The 19,849-nt window shown below is 46.9% G+C and overlaps 1 protein-coding gene across 1 annotated transcript in view; it reads left to right on the plus strand.

The window, feature by feature from the left end:
• Window positions 1–16,963, plus strand: part of CSPG4 (chondroitin sulfate proteoglycan 4) — a 49,285-nt gene extending 32,322 nt beyond the window's left edge. Inside the window, 2 exon segments of the mRNA XM_036013063.1 lie at window positions 12,868–13,051; window positions 13,345–16,963. Coding sequence (XP_035868956.1) covers window positions 12,868–13,051; window positions 13,345–15,179 — 2,019 coding nt within the window. The 3' untranslated portion in view covers window positions 15,180–16,963.
• Window positions 16,964–19,849: the final 2,886 nt, after the last annotated feature.

Here is a 19,849-nt window from a genome sequence, read left to right on the forward strand (position 1 = left end):
TGGATTAAAATAATTTAGACCAGGGACATTGATAAAAGCAAAGGCAGATATATTGAGGTTCTACAGAGGGTGAGAACACTGAGATAGAGCCTCAAGTTCTTTACCCCAAATGTGGGGCTTAGGGATTTTTAGCTTTGGGAACATGGAAGTTGCATGGTTAACCAAACAGCAATATAGTTTGGCTGGCTTTTTCCTTTTAGGAATGCTGGGTCCCACTGAAGTCCAGGTATACATCAATAAACAAAGGCATTCTGGGATTGTGCAAAGACTTATGGGATGCAGGAAGGGGCTTCCCAACCAGGTATTGAGTGTTGTCTCTGGGTTTGTAACTTGGCTTTAGATCTGAAAAACAAACTTAAAAGAAGTCATGGTAGTTTCTGTCCCATTGTTTTATAGCTGCCTATTGATGACTGTCAGAGTTCCGATGGGGCTTGACTTAACAGAGCAATTTAGGGGAACATTTTATTCTACCTGTTTCAGTCCTTGTTGGGTTAGGAGACAAGCATATTTCCATAATTAGGTTCTCGCATTTATATATAAAATTTATTCTCTCTCTCCTTTCTTTCTTCCTTTCTTTCTTTCTTTCCTTTCTTTCTTTCTTTCTTCTTTCTTTTGAAACTAAAGCCAAGTTTATTGTTTCATTTCTTGCACTTGAAGTATTCCTCGATGACATCTTTGCCTGAGACTCAGCAGGAAAAGAGTAAATTTCTTTCTTAATATTCCTTTTCCACTGACCTTCTACAAAAACAGCTTATTAGGACAAACTACTCTGGTTTAACTTCTCTTAAAAATATACGTGTCCTTTTCCTTCTCTTCCCAATAGCATTTCTTCTAAAGTTCAAAACAGGAACCATAAAAAAGATATTAATAATACAAAAATTATTTTATAACACTTCAGCAATTATTAATATCTGGGCTGTATACACAAGGTTTGAGAAAAGCCTGAAGAACAAGTACAGTTATTACTACTAATGTTAGCAGACAGGTAAGAACGATCAAATAGCCTGACTGGTGTGACTCACTCAGTTGGGCAGCATTCCACAAAGTGAGAGCCCACTGCTTTGATTCCCTGTCAGGGCACACGCCTGGGTTGCAGGCTTGGTCTCCATAGTTGGGGCACTACGAGGCAACCAATCAATGTTCCTTTCCCATATCTATGTTTCTCTCCTCTTTCTCCCTCCCTTCTCCTCTCTCTTAAAATAAATAAATAAAATCTTTTTTTAATCAAAGTTCAACATCAATTTGTAGGTGTACAGGTCTTATCAATGTCTTGAAATAGCTGTCTACCTCTGATGTCAAAGGCTTCTCATCCTTGAGAAGTCTTTGATCTTCATGGTAGGTGGAGGCAAGTGTCAGAAACAGGGGCAGATGTCCATTCTAGGTTAGGTACCTCATAAGGTTCCTTCCAACAATGTTGGAGAGAGTCTTTAATTAATGTGTTTTTTTCCAATGGACAAAAATCTCCTGATGTAAGTTGTGGTCTTCAAGGTGTTCATCACCTGGGAGCACACTGTGAAATGATAGTTACTAATTTATCAGTCTCTGTAGGCTAATTAATGAGCCCATGACAATAATGCAGAATGTTTCCTTTCAGAAAAGTTGATTTGCATGTCCCTTCATTCAGATTCCTAGAGTGGCTACTAACTATTTCATAAGGAGAAATGCTGTTTACCAAAAGTAGATTTCAGGTGGAGGATCAGTATAGGGAAAGCTTTTGGCCAAGGGAGGTTAAAAGCTTCTGAAAATTACCTAGTTGAGTTTTAATTGTACCGTTTTATGTTCTACCAATCCAAAGAAATGGGGATGATAAGCACAATGAAAATAATGTAGAATGGGCCAGATATTACAAGTGGATTGCATTATTTGCTCAGTAAAATGCATCTCTCAGTCGCAGTAACTCAGAAGGAATTCTCCAACTGGGAATTAATTTTTTCCTAATAATGTACTGACCATAAGGCTGTTGTTTTCCTCCAAGGAATGTCTCAACCCATACAAATCATAACTAACACATATTTGTACTCATGAAATGATAGTATTTGAATAAAATACAATTACTGTCCCTCAAAAGGATCTGAAGAAAGTGGGAAATGTTCTTGAGACCCATGGAATGATTTTCCAGGGTTATTATTGGATATATAAAATCTGCTGTACACTTAATGGGCTGCAGTACCAGTAATGCTGTTTACTTCATGAAATCATCTTTCAGGACTCTGTTTTAGCTCATGCACATGTTAAGGTGCAGGTAATTAAGCCCCAACTGGTAAGATTGGTTTCTGACTGGGTTCAAGCCATATCTGTTTGCCTGGGACAGAGGTTCCCTCTTTTTGTTCCCATATTCTCTTTTCTTCTGCAGCTGTCCATTTAAATTATAAAAGAGAGTCTTTTGTTGGTTTAGTAGAAAGCAAGGAGCAATCTCAGGTCTGGATAACTTGGTTGTTTAATGTTGCTGGTCTAGCTGCAGCATCAGCTAAATAACTTCTTTTTGCTTCCATGGTGGCAGTTTGAGAATGTCCTGGAATTTTTGATAATTGCCAATTGTTTTAGTTTCTGTATGACATGTAATAATTCTGCAACCTACTTCCATTCCTTATGGGCTGCCCTGAGAAAATTAAGAAGACTTGCTGCTTTAACAATATTCTAAAGTTATGAGCTATGCCAAAGGCATAGCTACTATCAATGTAAATATTGGCTATTTGATCTTTGGCCAATGGACAAACCCAAGTTAGAGCTATTAATTAGGCTTGTTGGACAGATCTTATTCAGTTAAACAAGAATCTTCAATTATGCCCACCAGGGAAGTTATTGCATATCCAGCTCAGTAATGTCCCTGTTCATCTTTCAAAATCCATCTGTAAATTAAGTCAGCGTTATCAACAGGTGTTTCCTGTCAACTATTCCTAGGAACAAGAATGTGATCAGTAAACAAAACACAATTGTGATGTCTCCATCCTACAAAGAAGGTAGCAAAGTCACTGGGTTAAGACTGTTACATAGAGTTCCATTTAGGTGCAGAAGGCAAGAGCCAGTCAACTGATAGAAGTGTTAAGTGTGATAAAAATTCAGTGGAGATTTACCAGTAACAGAATGGGGAATATAAACAAAGGAGAGCCTATAACTGTCTTTGCTGTTTGTTGCATAACATGTCTACAGCAGAGATGGTTGTCATGCAGGGAGGGAGCCATCTGGCTACTGAGTCCAGTTGCTGACTATCATATCCTATAGGTCTGTGATGATCACCATGTTTGAGTTTAAACTTCTAAAGTAGTTCCTTCATTTTTATGTATAAAAAGTTATAAAGTTTATAATTAAGGTGTCTCAGAATGGGAGTTGTAGATAACTTTTTAGAGATTTTACAGGTTGTTTTCCTTCTGGGTTCCACTGAATTAGATCAGGTCAATTTGATTTTGATAAAACATATAAAGGCTGGGCCATTACTAAAAAATTGGAATCGCCCTGGCTGGTGTGGCTCAGTGGATTGAGCACCGGCCTGCGTAAGAACCGAAAGGTCACTGGTTTGATTCCCAGTCAGGGCACATGCTTGGGTTTCAGGCCATGTTCCCATTTGGGGACGTGCAAGAAGCAACCAATTAGTATTTCACTCCCTCTTTCTTTCTCCATCTTGTCTCCTCTCTCTAAAAGTAAATAAATAAAATCTACAAAAAAAATTGGAATCCAATTGTGACTATATCCAGTCAAACCCAGAAACTCTCTGGGTTTTTTTTTTTTTCTGCTGTTCATTTGCTTGTTTTTAGAAGAGGAAAGGATAGTATTCCTTTGAGTCTTCAGGGTTAATTAGTAGCCCATGTTTAGATATTAGATACCAAAGTATTTTACCTGGAGTAAACAGAATCAGAACCTGTCCTTTGATATCCTGTGCCCCTTTATAGCTAGCTGTTGTAATAGATAAATTGTGTCCATTTGGGAGTCTAGTAATTTCCTAGAGCATAAAAACTAAATCATCCACATATTGGATTAGAGTAGAATCTCTAGGAAATTTAACATCATTTAAATTTTCTTTTAAAAAATTGATTGATTTTAGAGAGAGGAAGGGGAGAGAGAAACATTCATTTTTGTTGTTCCACTTGGAATATTTATTCATTCACTGGTTGATTGTGAATGTGCCCTGACCAGGGATCAAACCAGAAATCTTGGCACTTCAGGACAACACTCTTACCAATGAAGCTATCTGGCTGGGCTAAATCAGAGCTAGACAGGTCATGCAACCCAGGGTTCCAGTGCGGGGAAATAAAGCCTGAATAAAGTCTTTGACTGAAAAAACCTGTGGGAGTTGAGGAGGCAGGAGAAACTCCCAGCCTCACAGGAGAGTTCATTGGAGAGACCCACAGGATCCTAGAACATACACAAGCCCACCTACCTGGGAATCAGCACCAGAAGGGCCCAATATGCTTGTGGATAATGGGGCAAGTGACTGAAAACCAGCTGAGAGCTGAGAAAGTGGCATTGTTCCATCTCAGACCCCTCCCTACATACAGCATCACAATGCAGTGGCCTGGGTTGCTCCACCCAGATGAATACCTAAGGCTCCACTCCTTACAGAGTAACAGGTGCACCAAGCCAAAAAATATGGCCAAAGTGAAAGAACAGATCAAATCTCTAAAATAGAACTAAGCGATGAAGAGAGAGCCAACCTATCACAGAGTTCAAAACACTGATAATCAGGATGCTCACAGAAATGGTTGAGTATGGTCACAAAATAGAGGAAAAGTGAAGGCTATGAAAAGCAAAATAAGAAAAATATACAGGGAACCAACAGTGGAAGTAGGGAGACTGGGACTCAAATCAACAGTTTGGACCAGAAGAAAGAAGTAACATTCAGCCAAAACAGAATGAAGAAACAAGAACTCAAAAAATTTAAGAGAGTCTTAGGAACCTCCAGGACAACTTTAAACATTCCAATATCCGAATCCTATGGGTGCCAGAAGGAGAAGAGGAAGAGCATGATATTGAAAACATAATGAAGGAGAACTTCCTCAATCTGGCAAAGGAAATAGACTTCCAGGAAGTCCAGAAAGATCAGAGAATTCCAAAGAAGTTGGACCCAAGAAAGCACACACCAAGGCACATCATAATTACATTAGCCAAGATGAAAGATAAGTAGAGAATCTTAAAAGCATCAAGAGAAAAGGAGACAGTTACCTACAAAGGAGTTCCCATAAGGCTATCAGCTGATTTCTCAAAAGAAACCTTGTAGGCAAGAAGGGGCTGGAAAGAAGTATTCAAGGTCATGAAAGGCAAGGACCTACATCCAAGATTACTCTATCCAGCAAGCTATCATTTAGAATGGAAGGGCAGATAAAGTGCTTTTCAGATAAGGTCAAGTTAAAGGAGTTCATCATCACCAACCCCTTATTATACGAAATGTTAAAGGGACTTATCTAAGTAAAAGATGATAACAAATATGAACAGTAAAATACCAACAAACTTGCAACTATCAGCAGCTGAACGTAAAAAAAAAACCCAAAAAAACAAAACACAACTAAGCAAATAACTGGAACAGGAGCAGAATCACAGAAATGAAGATCACATGGAGGGTTACCATTGGGGAGGGGTAGGGAGATGAGAGAATGCAGGAAAAGGTACAGGGAATAAGAAGCATAAATGGTAGGTACAAAATAGACAAGGGAATAGTATAAGAATACTATAGGAAGTATTCTATACTTAAGAATAGTATAGGAAGTGGAGATGCCAAAGCACTTATATGTATGACCCATGGACATGAACTAAGAGGGGAATGCTGGGGGGGTTAGTGGGTACAGGGCAGAGGGAAATAAAGCGGAGGAAAAAATGGGACAACTTTAATAGCATAATCAATAAAATACACTTTAAAAAAGAAAAAAATGATAAAGTAGCCCCAGTATCTATAAGGGCCTCAGTAATTTTCCCTTTTATGGTAATTTCAACTTCTCCTAAACTATAAGGAGAAGGAGTAAGACCTTCTCAGTCCTCAGAGAAAGCATATACTTGCTCCTGTTTCTTTTCTTTTTCTAAATCCCATTTCAATTTCCTATAACTCTTTTTAAGGTGACCTGGCTCTCTACAATAAAAACAGATTCTTCTATAAGAGTTTCCCAGAAAACTCTATTTAGTAATTCTGTTGCTTTTACTCCCAGAAGCTAGTAGGTAGATTAATTGGAATAGGTCAGAATAGCCTCAGGATCACATATTCTAACAGTTAAATTAAATTTCTTTGCAAACCCATCAGGGTCCCAGAAAAAATTGGGGAAATCTGTAAGATTTAACATATACAGTTGGATATGTTCCTAAAACTCGATTTTTTTCAAAGGGGGCTTCTAGAATTCCTGGATTATCCTTGTCTGAATTCCTATTCTTGTTGTCCCCCAGGTCAGCAGGGAGCAGTAGTGAAGGAGATGTAGAAGAGACAGAAGAAAAGGGAGGGGAGGGCAGTCTAGCCAAGGAACCTCAGAGAGCAGAGAATGTAGTGGAGAACTATAGAGGGGGCAGGAATGCAGCGTTGTCATTTATTAGCTTCACAAGCCTCCTTTAGTTCAAAGACAGTCTTTAAAATTTCTTATTAACTTTTTAAAAAACAAATATATCTGTGCCTCTCCTGGAAGTTTCTAATCTCTAATCAAGATGCTTCCCTTTCATTCCATGTAATTTTAGAACCTGCATTTTCTTTTTTTTCTTTAAGATTTTATTTATGTGCTTTTGGAGAGAGGGGAAGGGAGGAAGAAAGAAAGGGAGAGAAACATCCATAGTTTGCCTCTCAAGTACCCCAACTGGGGACCTGGCCTGAAACCTAGGCAGGTACCCCAATCAGGAAATGAACTGGCGACCTTTCAGTTTGCTGGACATTGCTCAACCCACTGAGCAACACCAGTCAGAGCTAGAACCAGCATTTTCTAATTTTGGATGCAAAAAATTAATTTAGCCTCCCCCCCACCCTGCCAAAACCCCTCCATTTTGGCCATCTTATATTGATATAATTTCTTTTTTTTTAATATATTTTATTGATTATGCTATTACAGTTGTCCCATTCCCCCTTCTCTCCCCTCCACCCTGTACCCCCTTTCCCACCCACATTCCCCCCCTTTAGTTCATGTCCATGTGTCATACTTATGAGTTCTTTAGCTTCTACATTTCCAGTAATATTCTTGCCCTCACCCTATCTATTTTCAACCTACATTCTATGCTACTTATTCTCTATACCTTTTCCCCCTCTCTCCTCCTCCCACCCCCCTGCTGCTAGCCCTCCATGTGCCCTCCATTTCTGTGGTTCTGTTCCTGTTCTAGTTGTTTACTTAGTTCTTTTGGTTTTGCTTTAGGTGTGGTTGTTAATAATTGTGAGTTTGCTGTCCTTTTACTATACATGTCTTTTCTTTATCTTCTTTTCTTAGATAAGTCCCTTTAGCATTTCATAAAATAAGGGCTTGGTGATGATGAACTCCTTTAACTTGACCTTATCTGAAAAGCACTTTATCTTCCCTTCCATTCTAAATGAGAGCTTTGCTGGATAGAGCAATCTGGGATGTAGGTCCTTGTCTTTCATGACTTGGAATATTTCTTTCCAGCCCCTTCTTGCCTGTAAGGTCTCTTTGGAGAAATCAGCTGACAGTCTGATGGGAACTCCTTTGTAGGTTACTGTCCCCTTATCTCTTGCTGCTTCTAGGATTCTCTCCTTCATTTTTACCTTGGCTAATGTAATTATGATGTGCCTTGGTGTGTTTCTTCTTGGGTCCAACTTCTTTGGGGCTCTCTGAGCTTCTTGGATTTCTTGGAAGACTGCTCCCTTTGCCAGATTGGGGAAGTTCTCCTTTATTATTTGTTCAAATAAGTGCTCAATTTGTTGCTTTTCCCCTTCCATTCTGGTACCCCTATAATTCGGATGCTGGAATGTTTAAAGGTGCCTGGATGCTCTTAAGCTTTTCCTTGTTTTTTTGAATTCTTATTTCATCATGCTTTTCTACTTGGTTGATTCTATCTTCCTTCTGGTCCACTGTATTGTTTTGAGACTCAGATTCCTTCCTTTCACTATTGGCTCTCCTCTGTATATCTTCCTGCATCTCTTTTATGGTAACCTGCATCCTTTCATCTAATTTGCACCTAAAATCAACCAATTCCGTGAACTTTCTGATCACCAGTGTTCTGAGCTGTGCATCTGATAGATTAGCTATTTCTTGGTCGCTCAAAAGGATGAGTCCTGGGGGACTGATCTGTTCTGATGGAAACATATCTTATGTCTTTCCCTATCTCTCCTTTTTTTTTTTTTTTTTTTTTTTTCCGTCTGGTTGCTCTTGTTATGGTGGGGGACGGAGCCTTAGGTGTTCACCGGGGCTGGTCACCCCAGTCGCTAGATTGTGACATTATATGTGGGGGCAGGGGCGGGAGCGGGGACGGGAGGGAACAATGGCGGTAGTTCCGTTCTCCTGGGCTCAGACCCTTCTCTGGGATCCTGGGCTGCGAGTTCTGCCCTGGTCCACAATCACTGCCTCACTGGGTCCGCCAGCCGCAGCTTGCGTACTCAGGGATCACCGCTGCGTTCTTGCGCCCCGGATGGCTGTCGCGCCGATTTCAGGCCAAATTTTCCCCGACCTCCGTGGGCCACCGACCCGTGCCAGCCCCACACCTGCCCAGCTTGTCGTCTCCTACCAGTCTGGATGTACGGGTCCACTTCAACTTCTTGGCTGTCTGACTTCCATTCAGATAAATCCTCTATCAGTTCTGAGTGTTATTCTGTCTGTAAATTATTGTTGTTCTAATCTTGGTTGTGCGAGGAGGTACGGTGCGTCCACCTATTCCTCCATCTTGCCGGAAGTCATAATGATATAATTTCTACTTAAATCTTCCCATTTCTGTAAGTATTTGCAGATAAAGTCTTCCTATTTCTTTTGTATCTGCAGAAATGTTAATGGGGGCTGGAGACTGGGAGTTTCTGACCTTGGAGGCATGATTTCCCATGTTAATTTTGTTTTATTGTGGGATCTGTAGAGTCTGAACAAATTTCTAGGGATATTGTGTGGTGGGTTGAAGGGTGCTACTTATGGGTTGAGTTCTAAAAGGCTGTCGCCTCCCACCTCCTGAGTCATGTCAAACACTCTTACGTGTCTCAGTTTCTCTCATCAGCTGTCTAATACAGCCATGAGGACTCAAGAGTGTTAGGTAACCAACCTTCATGAACATATTCCCAGACAAGTCAATTTAATTACAGTCGAGTTGGAATTTCTTATAGGGCTCTTGCACATCGTGAGATGTACCCTCTGACACTTCCACATAGATTCTTGGTCACCTAAGAATACTCAAAATTTGAGCTGGAGGAAGTCCTTCTTATCTCTGGACCCAGCGAGTTCAGGCTTTCATTTGTCCAGCAAAAGGTTTTTTGTTCAGACTCTCAGAAAGCAATTGCAAATGAAAAGACCAAGTTAAAAAATCAGCCACCTATTGTCCCTCTTGTACTGCCTTAGCCTATGTTCTCTCAACCCTTAACCTATAGTTTTACCTCAAGGAATTAAAAAAAAAAAAAAAAACAGCTCAAATAAAACCAGAGCCTCTTACCTTAAAACAGGGAGGTCTGAAATTCCATGTGAAACTCACCCACATTCACCTGATGCAAAATGAGGAGCAGGTGGAACACAATGGGTCCCTGCTGGTACCTAGGATGGGATCTGGGTCTGCAAGGTGGTCCTGGGTGGGCTTCTTTGGAATCCTGTCGCACTATGCGAAGTAAATGTCAACATAACAAACGTCCAAACCTGTAAGAATTTTTATGAGTTTATTTGAGCCAAACTGACAATTGACAATTGCCAGGAAGCGAAATCTTAACTGATTGAGAAATTGCTCCAGAGAATGGCAGTTATGCACCTTATTTTATACATCAGAATCAAAGGAGAAGCTACAAGGGGGTTATAAGAAATCCGTTGGTAATAGATCAGGGAGGTGGCAGAAAGCAAAGGGGGGCGGGAATCTCTGGGATTGGATAAAAGGTAAAAGGAAGAGGCAGACACATACTCCTTTTACACTGGGTGGTTATAGGATAGTTAGCAGTTAACAATTAACGTGATAACTATAACAATGAGGGGATCCCCGGTCTTGCACTTTGGTAGGAGATTGTGCCCTGAGGGGTCTGGAAAAAGGGATTACTCAGACATTCCAAAGCTATGTTATCATAGGTGCAGAAAGACAATAGACAGGCTCAGTTAAAGTAAAGATTGACCTTTGTCAGGGAAGATACCTGCCTAGGACGGGACTACCATGATTATTCGCTTTTAGTTAAGACGTTTTCATTTCAGATCATCCTATGCGGTTTCTTTTGGTCTCTGACTTTGTAAGGCCACCCTGCAGGCATCCCCTGAGTTTGTCAGGTTTAGCATGTGGCCCTTTTTTGTCCACAGAAGAATGAAGGAGGTCAAGATAAAAGGGGTTCTGATCAGGGATCGGGTCCTGGGGCTTGGTTTCCACAAGGAAGTAGCGGTTGGACCTAGGGGCTAGAAAATGTGTACTGGGTGGGGGACACTAGTGGCTGGTGAGGGGCAGTGCTTGGTCTAAGGATGGAGTATGAGTTGAAGAAAGCTGTTGGGACTGTGGACAGAGGTATGAGCCTGGGGCTCAGGTCAGGGGCCAGCAAGAAGCAGAGTGGGTCCTGGGAGCTTATGAGCGGATGGAAAGCAGCTGAGTGAGTCTATCACTGCAGTGGCAGAGTGTGGCAGTCCTAGAGCACAGCAGAGGCTATCAGTAAACACTCAGCCTGCAAGGCTGCTGGGATCACACAGCTCAGTGCTAACTATACCTACCAGTACCAGCAACCATCACTTAATGCCCCTTCTAGGGCAGAGCAGGTGAGTAGCTTTCTGGCCTCAGGAAAGGAGGGGCTTTAACAGGGGTGGGAATGGTTTCTTGGGTCTCTCCTATCAACAAACTCCAGGCCTGGGTTCTCTGTTCTCCTATAGCCCTGGCTTCTGCTATGCCCCCCTTCCTGCCCTTCCCTACAATGAAATACTCAGCAGGCTGGTGGCTACAGCAGCTGTACACCCGGAGTCCCCAGGAACCTTTGTCATCAGATGCCCAGGAAGTGGGAGGGACTGACCCAGCCTTCAGAGCCCTGCCCCCATCCTACATTGTTTCCCCCACAAACCCCAGCCATCTGAAAATGGCCACCAGGAGATGCGCTGGCCGCATCATGAAGGAAAGCTGGGAGGAAGCTGCATGGCAGAGACCCATCTGCCCTTGGGGAAAAAAGGCCAGGCAGGACTTGCTGGTGTCTGACATCACCACTGCCCCACAGTACCTGAGCTGGGTGGGATAGGGAACAGGTGAGGAAATTTTGTCCTCATTTTGCAGATTAGGAAAGTGAGGCTCACAGAGGTCCAGTAAATTTATTCAGAGAACATGACCAGTAAGAGGCAAAGCCAAGAATGTGCCTTCTGATTGTTAGTCCAAGGTTTCTTTCCCCAGATGACACTGCTTGCTCTCAGAGCTGTGGGACCCTCTCCACCTTGTCTGTGACTTGCTCCACCCTCACCAGATCCCTCCCACCCAAGATGCTCCTATACCCAGGCATCCAGCCTCCCAGGGGTCTTCATTTCCTTCCTGCCCACCCTTCAGCCTGAGCCAAAGGTTACAGCTGGCCATCCTTGCAGGCCACATCTGGCCGACAAATGTGTTTTAACTGGCCTGCATATGCATTTAATATTTTTTAATTAATGGTCAACATACAACCTTTGGGGGATTTCACCAAAAAACCTAATTTCCAGTTTCTAGGCCTGTGTTCCCTCTTACAGCAGGCATCTGAGAAGCCTCCACCCTTCGGCTGGGCTGTGCTCCCCAGCCACCACAACCCCGCTCTCCTAGAAGTCTCCCGCACCATCCGTTTCCGTCTTACTATTGCACAAGTCCTATTTTTCTGAGAGAAGGAAAATAGTTCTGTGTCTTCTAAAAGGAGAAAACAAAAGATAAGCCAAGAGGACACATTTGGATCAGAAGGGGGTAATAGGGTCACAACAGGGTCTCTGTAGTCCAATGGTAGGCTACTGCACTATCTGAGTAAGAGTGATATAACCTTACTTTCAAAAGCTTACTCTAGATTTTGTGTTAAGAACAAACTATAGGGGAAGGGAGCAGGGGTCAAGGCTGGGCCACAGTTAGGAAGGTACCTGCTTAATCCAGGCAGCTATGATGAGGCGTGGGGAGAGGAGGGAAGTCAGGAATGATGCCAGAGTTTGCTTTGAGCCTTTGGAAGAACACAGCTGCTGCCTTCCACAGTGGGAAGATGGAGACGTGGGCAGATCAGGAGTCCACATGGCACATGCAGAGTTGGAGATGCCTACTAGACAATCCCCTAGGAGCTGCCAAGGACACAGGTGGATATGAGAAGCTAGGGTTCCAGAGGGAGCAGTCCGGGTAGGAGACACACATAAGGGGGTCATCCACAGAGCTGGCATTGAGGACTGAATGAGTGTGCAGGTGCCTGCCTGTCGATGGAGAAGAGTCTCAAGGCCCATCCATAGATGTTGGGGAGAAGTAGAGGGACTAAGAGAGTCTGTGAAGGAGCAACTACTGAGGTAAGAAGAAAACCAAGAATGGAGTATTTCTTTCCCCTGAGGCTCAGAGAAGAGATTGCCCAAGGCGGCAGAGTTCAGATTTGACACAAGCATCTGGCTGTAGAACCTGGGTCTTCACTGCCACATGACTGTCTAGTGGTGACCCACTTAGCCAGTGATGGAAAGTGCAGGTTACAGACATACAGGCAGACACAACTGGGAGAGCCTAGATGGAGGCTGGCACTGAGGGGTGATCTGGGGAGGTGTCAGAGTGCTCAGTGCCAGCCTGGGAAGGGGCTGCTGGGCACACAGTTTGGACCTGCCTCACCCCAACAACGGGAATCTCCCACAGGTGTATGCTGGAAATGTTCTCTATGAGCACAAGATGCCTGCTGAGCCCTTCTGGGAAGCCCATGACACTGTGAAGCTTCGGCTGGTCTCGCCCCCTGCCCCCGATTTGGCCACCACCCTTGCTGTGGCTGTGTCTTTTGAGGCTGCCTGTCCCCAGCACTCTAGTCGCCTCTGGAGGAACAAAGGTGAACAGCATGACAGGCTGACAAAATTAGGGGGACACTGGGAGAGGGCCAGAGAGGAGGGGACACAGAGCCAAGGCCAGCCCCAGGACCTGGGATGTTATAAGGAGGGTGGGCAGATGGAGAGTCTTTAAGGTCAGAAAGGAGACATGGCCCTTATTCCTCCTGGAACCTCCGAACCCCATCTTTGGGTACCTGGTCTGAGGGGGGAGGCAAACCATGCCTTGGGGGCCCCAGTCTAAGGGTCCATGACTCTTCATTGGACTGGACCTTCATAGCCTGTGTTCTACCCCCAGGTCTCTGGGTCCTCAAAGGCCAGCGGGCCAAGATCACCAGAGCTGCCCTTGATGCCTCCAACCTCCTGGCCAGTGTCATGTTGCCGCAGCGCCCAGAGTACGATGTGCTGTTCCAGGTCACACAGTTCCCCACCCAGGGCCAGCTGTTGCTGTCTGAGGAGCCCCTCCATGCCGGGCAGCCCCACTTCCTGCAGTCCCAGCTGGCTGCAGGGCATCTGGTGTATGCCCACAGGGGTGGGGGCACTCAGCCGGATAGCTTCCGCTTCCATGCCCACCTCCAGGGGCCAGCGGGGGCCTCCTTGGTGGGACCTCAAACAGCAGAGGCCTTCGTCATCTCAGTGCAAGATGTGAATGAGCAGCCACCTCAACCACAGGCCTCTGTCCCACTCCAGCTCACCCGAGGCTCCCGGGCCTCAATCTCCCGGGCCCAGCTGAGTGTGCTGGACCCAGACTCAGCTCCCGAGGAGATCGAGTTCAAGGTGCAACGGGCACCCCACAATGGCTTCCTGAGCCTGGCAGGAGCCAGCACAGGGCCTGTGACCCACTTCACACAGGCTGATGTGGATGCAGGGCGGCTGGCCTTCGTGGCCAATGGGAGCAGTGTGGCAGGCATCTTCCAGCTGAGCGTATCTGATGGAGCCAGTCCACCCCTGCCTATGTCCCTGGTTGTGGATGTCTTGCCATCCACGATTGAGGTACAGCTGCAGGCACCCCTAGAGGTACCCCAAGCCTTAGGGCGATCCTCACTGAGCCGGAAACAGCTCCAGGTGGTTTCAGACCGAGAGGAGCCAGATGCTACATACCACCTCACCCAGGGGCCCAAGTACGGGCATCTCCTAGTGGGTGGGCAGCCAGCCACAGCCTTCAGCCAGCTCCAGGTAGACCAAGGTGAGGTGGCCTTTGCTTTTACCAACTTCTCCTCCTCCCATGACCACTTCAATGTCCTGGCACTGGCCAGGGGTGCCAACACATCAGCCACAGTGAATGTCACTGTGAGGGCTCTGCTACATGTGTGGGCAGGTGGGCCATGGCCCCAGGGTGCCACCCTGCGCCTGGACTCCACCATCCTAAATGCAGGTGAGTTGGCCAACCGCACAGGCAGCGTGCCCCGTTTCCGGCTTCTGGTGGGACCCCAATATGGCCGCTTGGTCCGTGTGCCCGGGGCCAGAACAGAACCCAGGGACAGCCGGCCTGTGGAGCACTTCACACAGCAGGACCTTGAGGATGGAAGGCTGGGGCTGGAGATATGCAGGCCAGAGGGTAGGTCCCCAGGCCCTGCAGGTGACAGTCTCACTCTGGAGCTGTGGGCAAGAGGTGTCCCACCTGCTGTGGTCTCGCTGGACTTTGCCACTGAGCCTTACGATGCGGCCCAACCCTACAGCGTGGCCTTGTTCAGTCTCCCTGAGGCTGCACAGACAGAAGCAGAGAGGCCAGAGAGTAGCCCTCCAACTGGCGAGCCAGACCTGGCAGCCTCCAGCCCTGTGCCCACTGTGGCAACAGAGGGCTTCCTGGGCTTCCTCGAGGCCAACATGTTCAGCATCATCATCCCTGTGTGCCTGGTCCTCCTGCTCCTGGCACTCATCCTGCCCCTGTTCTTCTACCTCCGCAAACGCAACAAGACAGGCAAGCACCATGTCCAGGTGCTAGCAGCCAAGCCCCGTGATGGCCTGGCCAGTGACACGGAGACCTTCCGCAAAGTCGACCCCAGCCAAGCCATCCCACTCACGAACTTGACTGGCCAGGGGCCCTCGCCAGGGGGCCATCCAGACCCAGAGCTGCTACAGTTCTGCCGGACAGCCAACCCTGCCCTCAAAAATGGCCAGTACTGGGTGTAAGGCCTGGCCTGGGCCCAGACACCGAAGGGCCGGGAACAAGCTTCCTCAGGCCCCAGCACCATTGCTCCCATGCCCTGGTGCTGTCTGAGTGTCCCCAGGGCCACAGAGACCTGAGGATGCCAGGGGTGGAGGGTGCTGGGAGAAATCTGCAGAGGTCCGGGACAGAGTACAGTCAAAACTGGCATCTCCCCAGCCTATTCCATGCAGAGAACTACAGGGGCCAAGGGCAGAGGCAGGCTCAGAGAGTCAGTCCCTTGCCCTGGAGCTACTTTGAGCTGTCAAAATCAGAGCGTCCTCCTACATGGGTGAGAACTCTGGGTCCTGGATCTGTGACCTTGAGTAAGTCACTCCTGATCCTCTTAAGGACAAGGAGGAGAGAGGGAGGGGCATACATGGGTTCCTGGGTGTTCCCTCCACACCAGGCCTCCCCTTGTCTCTGCCCCAGGGTTCAGAGAAAACTTTTCCCTCTGGTCTTTTAGGGAGATGGCATTCCCCAGAGCAGAGAGCAGAAAGGGACCCTTTACTCCCTGGAAGGCATAAGCCAGTAGAATATGTTCAGAATGCAAGTTCGGTGGGCTGCTCTAGGGACAGGTTTATTTAAGGGGGATTACAAGGAAGCTATTTAACATGGCACTTAGCTAGCCCACACTGATAGAGCCCATGGCGGTATGAGATGGAGGCCAGTTCATTCACGGGCTGAGAGCTAAGCAAACGTGGGTCTGTGGCCCTGCAGAGGGTTAGGCTGGGGAGCATGCGGGGTCTGAGGCCACTGACACTGTAGTGCCTGTGTTCCCCTGACGGCTGTGGGGCAGGCAGTTGGGGGCACTTGGCTCCATGCGGCCTGGATAAACGGTGCTTCAGAGGTTCTGGACAGCTTGTGTGTTGTTTGTCTGACCATGCACTGGACCCTTGTCCTCACCAACCTGCACTCCCTTGAGCCTCAACCAGCAGTGTGGCCAGGGCCACAGGAGCCCTGTACTTCTACCTCCTGGGGCCTTCCAAATCTCTGCCCCCTCTTTGTGGGATAGGACCAAGCCCTTTGGTTTAGTAGACATAAGCTAGGCCCTCTCCGAGGAGCTTAGAGCAAAAAAAGGAAACTAAGGGATGTTCAGCATCCAGCCCTAGATTTTTTTAGCCTGAGTTTTGGCCTCCCAAAACTCAAGGACAGCTCTGTCCCTCCCCACCCACCTCACAAGAGGTCAGAACAGAAAAAGTGAGGAAAGTGAAGGGAACATGGGGACCCCAAGCCTGGACCCTGGTGCTGATGAGTAGGCTGAGGCACTGCACCCACAGGTACCTTCCCTCAGCTCACTGGAGATTGTCACAAGGAAGATTTCTGCTGGCCTCTACCCTTCCAACAAGAGGCCCAAGGGGCACTACTTCTCAAAGGCAGAGTAAGCAGCAGGATTCTGAGAGCTGTCCCTGTGTGTGGCCTGAGAGGTTGTCATCTGATTAGGAGTGAGTTTGAGACACAGTGTCTCCAGGAGGCCCCCTATGAGTTCCTGCGGAGCCAATGCCCTCTGGTTCTTTCCCCTTTGAGGGTCTCTCCAGGGTTGCAATGGAGACAGATTGTGGGTCCCAGGGGATACCCCACATGAAGTCCCCAGAAGCAGCATGAGAGGTGTCTGAGCTCTGGGGTGGGGGTAGGAGGCAGGTTTCTGAGCACAGCTGGATTGGAGGTGGAGTGCCCCAGACAGCCTTTGGCTATTGACCTGCACCTGGGAAGCAGAGTCACCTCTTCCCTGTGCTTCGACATCTGTCACATCTAAACCAGGAACTAGGGCTAGAAAGAAGATCCCCTCGTCTCCACAAGCTGTCCCTGGACCACCCCTCCTTCTAATGCCCTTTACATCTCAGCATCTGGCTGCCTAGATCCTATCCACTCTCCCAGAAGGTTCAAGAGGGCCCCTGGAATCCCGGCATGTCACTGCTGAAAGAGCCCAGGGATCACAGGGAGACAGAGTCAGAGAGGGAAAGGGTGTCACACTCAGCAAGGCAGCAATACAGTAGACCAGACCCCTAGGCCTAGCCAGCTCTTGTTACCACAGTGAAAAGCTTGCCCTGGAGGGCAGCCAGGAGCCATAGGTGGGGAGGCCCACAGAGATCCCTCAATACCCACAGCTCAAACTCCTGGCCTGACTTCTGGGTCTCTTCAGCACTCTCTAGGCCAGCCTCACACACAGCCTTGTCAAGGGTGTCTACAAGCCATACCCCATGCTTGGCCCAGTCTCTCCCAAAAGGCCAGGGCTGGATCCTCGGGGCCCTGATATCTGGGACCAGTCTCCACCAGAGCAACCAGTTTCCTTGGAACTGTAAATTGAGACAAGGGTGACAGTCCTGAGAGGCAGGATCTGACCTCAGCTTGGATTTCCCCAGAGGACTGACCCAACCCTCTCTGTTCATGCAGGCCAGCCTGCCCTGCCCCAGTGTCTACTCCAGCTCCTCTAGACCTCTGTTGGACAGTGGGCTGGCACCCAAGGCTTGGGGCCAACAGCTCTTCCAGGATCTTGCAAATTTCAGATATGCCTCTGAAGCTTAAGGGGGTTGCTATCCACTTCACTAAATAATTCACCACCTCCTTCTGGTAAAGAGCCAACTCCTCCCAGGCACTGAGGATGGAAGCCAACCTGTATACAAGTGATCAGAAATGTCTGGGAGCCTCTGACCCTCTTTCTCACATATACACAATATGCACTTGTACAAACAGCTGTGCACCTTCAGCTCTTCAGACATACACACAGACATAAACACCTACCTACATAATACATACTTGTACACACAAACTTTGGGGATATATGCTTCTTGCCTGTGGCCTTCCCACAGTCCCAGCAACTAGCACATTGAGCAAGGGCCATGTTGCCCTGCCATCCAGGGAACCAAGGTGACATCAGCAGATTTGGGAAGTGCCCCATAGTGGGAAAGGTGGCATTGGAGTGAGTGTGAGGAACAGGATAGGGGTTCCAGAGAGATCCCAGCTTAGGAGCCCAGCCTACCAACCGTAAATGGTTTAACCTCTTAAGTGAGAAAGGACTCACTTTCAGCCCCTCTCCTCATTCTAGAGGCTGGCCCTTTAAGTGGAGTTGCTATTGCCACTGTGAAACACACAGAGTTAGAACATCATTCTCCAACAGGGAAGCAGGAGAAATGGTCCCCCACTACCACTTCCTGCTGACCAATGTGAACTGCTGACATTTTCCTCTGGGCCCTGAATATTCCATATCTTAAAGAAATAGCAGACATACTTGTGCAGCTCCCCAGAGATCCCTAGTTGAGTCTCCTGTTCCCGGCCATAACAGGTGAGGGAGCCCTGGCAAGTGGGTGGAGCAGGAGCTCTCTCCACAGCACCTGGCCCACTGTAGGTCCTCTTAGTTAATGTCGTGTAGTTACTGCTATGATTATTCAGGTGTTGCCAAGCTCGTTTTGTGCCAAAACTGCTGTGGGAACTGCAAATAGGAATCCCTCCATCCCTTCCTGAAGAGCCCCGGACCTGCCAGTGAGTACCTTGCACACCATGATGTATGCCCTAGCCCAGTGGTTGGAGCTGGCTGATGAGGCGGAGCCCAGAGTGAGAGGGCAGCTGGCTCTGTCTGCATCCTTTTCTCTTTAAAGAGTATGGGCTTTTCCTGGGAAGGGGCAGCCATGCAGCTGCCAAGCCTAGCATGCCCAGCTTACCTTCTGATTACATTTCTATTCTCAGTGCAATGAGATGCATAATTTAACTGAGAGCTGCTATCCTCATAAAGGGTGCCAGCTTCTCAGAGGGCACCTGTGGCCTCTAGGATAACTTGTAAACTTTACAGTGTTCCTTCATGTTTCAGGTGTCCTAAGAGCTCCTAAAGACTGAGGCAGCCCTTGGTTAAATCAACCGGTGGCCAAGAAGGGACTTTTCTACCTGAACACAGCCTTACTGGGGGCTGGAGGAGCTCCCCGGCTCCAAAGCTTGGAACTGCCAACTCTGTTAGCCTGGAGCTGGGAGCTAATCCCAAGGCTTCCTTCTGATGGCTGGTAAGGTCACAAAGGACTCAAGTGACGAGTCCTGAAGGCCCAAATTCAATGAGTTCTCTAAGCCTTTACTGCTCAAAGTAGGGTCTAGGGACCAGCAACACCTGGGAGCTTGCTGGAAATGAGGAATCTCAGGTGCACCCCAGAGTTGCTGAATCACACACTGCATTTGAACAAAGTCCCAGGTACTTAGAACACAACCAAAGAGCAAAATTGAAGACACACTAAGTCTTCCCCCTCAACCACTGGGGAAACTGAGTCAGAAGAGACAGGGACCAGGCAAATGTCACACTAGGCAGCGATTTTCAATCCTTTTTTTCATCTCATGGCACAGAAACTAATTACTAAAATTGTGCAGCACACCAAAAAATACAATTTTTGCTGATCTGACAAAAAAATAGGTATGAGGAGCAAAGGGGGGAAAGCAGGACAACTGTAATAGTATAATCAATAAAATAAAATTATATTTTTAAAATATAATTTTGATTCATTCACACCAAATAGCTATTGTTGTATTGGATGTTGTCATTTTTTATTTGACAATCTAAAGGAAAAGAGGGCAGTGCCCCTGACTAAAAGAGTCAGGTTCTGCATGTTGTAAAAAACTTTTGTGGCACATGGTTGAAACTCGTTGCACTAAGGCAGTCACTCAGCCTGGAAGGAGGTCA

The sequence above is a fragment of the Phyllostomus discolor genome, chromosome 1 (genome assembly GCF_004126475.2).
Source record: "Phyllostomus discolor isolate MPI-MPIP mPhyDis1 chromosome 1, mPhyDis1.pri.v3, whole genome shotgun sequence".
Taxonomy (NCBI): domain Eukaryota; kingdom Metazoa; phylum Chordata; class Mammalia; order Chiroptera; family Phyllostomidae; genus Phyllostomus; species Phyllostomus discolor.